The sequence below is a fragment of the Papaver somniferum genome, unplaced genomic scaffold (genome assembly GCF_003573695.1).
Source record: "Papaver somniferum cultivar HN1 unplaced genomic scaffold, ASM357369v1 unplaced-scaffold_10, whole genome shotgun sequence".
Taxonomy (NCBI): Eukaryota; Viridiplantae; Streptophyta; class Magnoliopsida; order Ranunculales; family Papaveraceae; genus Papaver; species Papaver somniferum.
Genome location: NW_020618825.1, coordinates 17,130,816 through 17,133,690, shown reverse-complemented (window position 1 = coordinate 17,133,690; position 2,875 = coordinate 17,130,816). Strand labels below are relative to the sequence as shown.

At 35.9% G+C, this 2,875-nt stretch overlaps 1 protein-coding gene across 1 annotated transcript; it reads left to right on the top strand.

Annotated features, from left to right (window-relative positions):
• Positions 1-217: 217 nt before the first annotated feature.
• LOC113326470 lies at positions 218-2,638 on the top strand. The gene is made up of 7 exons (XM_026574194.1): positions 218-316; positions 409-878; positions 965-1,064; positions 1,182-1,494; positions 1,604-1,661; positions 1,781-1,874; positions 2,057-2,638. Exons 1-7 carry the CDS (start codon positions 218-220, stop codon positions 2,636-2,638), a joined length of 1,716 nt encoding a protein of 571 aa, XP_026429979.1.
• Positions 2,639-2,875: the final 237 nt, after the last annotated feature.

The window sequence follows — 2,875 nt, the reverse complement described above, 5'->3', positions numbered from 1 at the left end:
ACTGCCTGCAAGTAATTAGGTTACCCCTTATCCAAAGTGAGGGTCCGAATAGCAAATGTCCTTCGGGTGCTTTCCGATAACTTTTCGAGCCAATTTTTCCCAAAAATGTTTATTAGCCAAAAATACCTACAAATAAATAAAACACCATAATAAGTACAAAAATGAGCCCTAACAATATATAGAATCGGGACAAATCGTACACAAAAATGTGTCTATCATGGGTTCACCAGTGGACAAGGCAGAGCATATAGCCAAGAAGATCATTAGTCCCAAGTTGAAAATTGACATACCATATTGGGTTGCCAATGATGCAAGAGTATGTTTCTAATGCTTGTTTAAGTTTTTTTTTTGTTAGTTTAACTTGTTGTATGTGTGAAATGTTAATATTTAGTTTGTTTATGTACACAGACATTGGTTTTAGCAGAGTTAAAGGGAACTTTTGAGAGTGCTTACACAAAAGCACCACAACTGGTCACAACTGCTACTTCTTTGAACCCAAACAGCATACGACATTTCAGTTGGACCAAAGAGGGTGAAGATAACACATTTGAGTCTGTCATTTTAGCGTATGATGCACAGATAAAAGGTTTTTTGAATGGTTGTAGAAAGGTAATTGGCTTAGATGGAGCTCACCTAAATGGTAAGCTAGGTGGTACAATGCTTGCAGCCACTGGTATAGATGGTCAGAATGGGGTATATCCAATTTGTGTGATGTTTACTACAAGTGAAACTGAAGAAAACTGGTTGCTGATGTCGAAAGAATTGAGGAAAAAGATTCCAAATATGGATGGACTTACCTTTATTTCTGATAGAATGAAGGGCATACTTGAATCAGTTAAAAGGTTGTTTCCCTTGGCCAATCATAGATACTGCCTAAGGTAAATGCATTTTGTCTTTTTATTTCCTTATTCACACATTTGTAATTGCATCTCTGTTAATGTTTGGCTTGTTATTTTTTTTTCAGGCATCTTTACTTGAATTTCATGACCAAGGGATTCAGGAATCCAAGACTAACATACCTTCTTTGGAAGGCTTCCAAGGCATACAAGTATAAACATTGGGAGGTAATGTCTGAATGATGTTTCAATATAATGAATGAATTGGCATGTTTCAATAGTAATGAATGAATTGTCATGTTTTTAGTTAAATGATTTAACTTAGATACTCTACATATTTTCTAGAAGGCCATGCAAGAAATGGCAGGGATAGATCCCAAAGCATACCAGTACTTGATTGATGCAGAGCCAAAGTCTTGGGCGAGAACATGGTTTCCTCATGATGTTGCTTGTGAACACATCTACTCCAACTTTTCAGAAAGTTTTAATAACATGTCCCTCAAGATCAGAAACAAGCCTCTCACTCAGATGGTTTATATGTACACACACTTGGTGATGGTGTTGTTTTCAAAAAGAAGAAAGCTTGCTTCAACTTGGCAAATGGGTGATATTGTTCCTGCTGGAAAGGATCTCATTGAGGTGATGTCCAATCTTAGAGGTAACTATGAGTGTGATACTTCTGAAGAGATGAAAGTGTATGAGGTGACCAATAAAGCTACTGGAAAAGTTTTTGTGGTAAAAGTAGAACAACAAACTTGTACATGTAGACAGTGCTTGTCTACATGCTGTAAAAGCCTTGTTCCTTTTGAATCCTGATTGGGCCCAGTAAGTAAATTTACATCAATAATGTTGTTGTGGTTTGCTTGTTTAAATTGAATACTGATTTACACCTAAATATGGTTATGCAATAAATGAATGATGATCATTGCATCAATAATGTGCAGGTACTGCAGTAAATGCTACACTGTGGACTACTATAGGACCACCTACTCATGGTCAATGACCCCATTGGGAGACATTGATGAGTATGAAAATAATGTTTGTCTAGATCTCAAATGCTTTAACTTTTTCCATTGTCTGATATTTTTGTTTTCAGAATCTTTTCATTGAAAAATGTTATCTAATTTCGTCCTTTTACTTTATTGTATCATTATTTTTTTCATTATTCTCTAGATCCGTGCATTTAAAGTATACCAACCCTAACTTTCTTTTGTTTGCAGACTGGTATCAACATTATACATCCACACAGATTGAGAGATAAGGGAAGACCTTGTGTCAAAAGAAAGAAGTCTTGGTATGAGAAGAACAAGCCGCGCAAAAGAGTAGCAAAGTGCAGTGTTTGTAAAGGTCTTGATCATAACATCCTTACCTGTCAAGGTCCTCCAGTTGGGTCTAACCCCAAGAAGAAAGGTGTTAGAATGGAGTGTTCTGTTAATGGGGATGAGTTTTGTATTACTGCTGCACCAACAAAGAAGATGAGGAAGGCCTTGTCTGCACCAAATACTGCATCAACATCTGCATCAAAGAAATCAGCTGAGGTACCACCATTGTCAAAGGGAAAAGCAGCTGCTACTACACCATCTACTTCTTCAGCTGGTTCCCAGAAAAAGGGTAAGACAACTACACCATCCTCCTCCACTGCACCCAAAAGGAAGGTAACACATCCATCTACTTCTTCTACACCTTCATCTGCCTGTTTTAACCAGACTTATCATGGTACTTTTAATATTTCTAGACAAACAATTAACATTTTTGAACCACCATCAAAAAGGGTTAGAAATCCTAACTCTAAATATCAGTAATATCAGAAATGTTGGTTCTTGTTTTCCCTTTTTTCTTTTAGCATTTCTTTGAACAATTGAAAGTTTGTAATGGAAGACATACTAGTAGTCAGTTTATGTTTTAAGAGTCATGATAGTATTTTATTTATGAATCTATGGTTTTTAAAGTATGGAGACAGTGATGCTTTTATTTGTTAATCTAGGTTATTTCATTTAAAATACTCATAACTGCAAACTAACATTACATTGAGAAATACT

Bases quoted from the DNA above. Each gene is read 5' to 3' on its own strand.
- LOC113326470 (XM_026574194.1), top strand. From the start codon at position 218: ATGGGTTCACCAGTGGACAAGGCAGAGCATATAGCCAAGAAGATCATT. The intron at 317-408 runs GTATGTTTCTAA...TTATGTACACAG, and splicing joins GGGTTGCCAATGATGCAAGA to ACATTGGTTTTAGCAGAGTT. The intron at 1,065-1,181 runs GTAATGTCTGAA...CATATTTTCTAG, and splicing joins ACAAGTATAAACATTGGGAG to AAGGCCATGCAAGAAATGGC.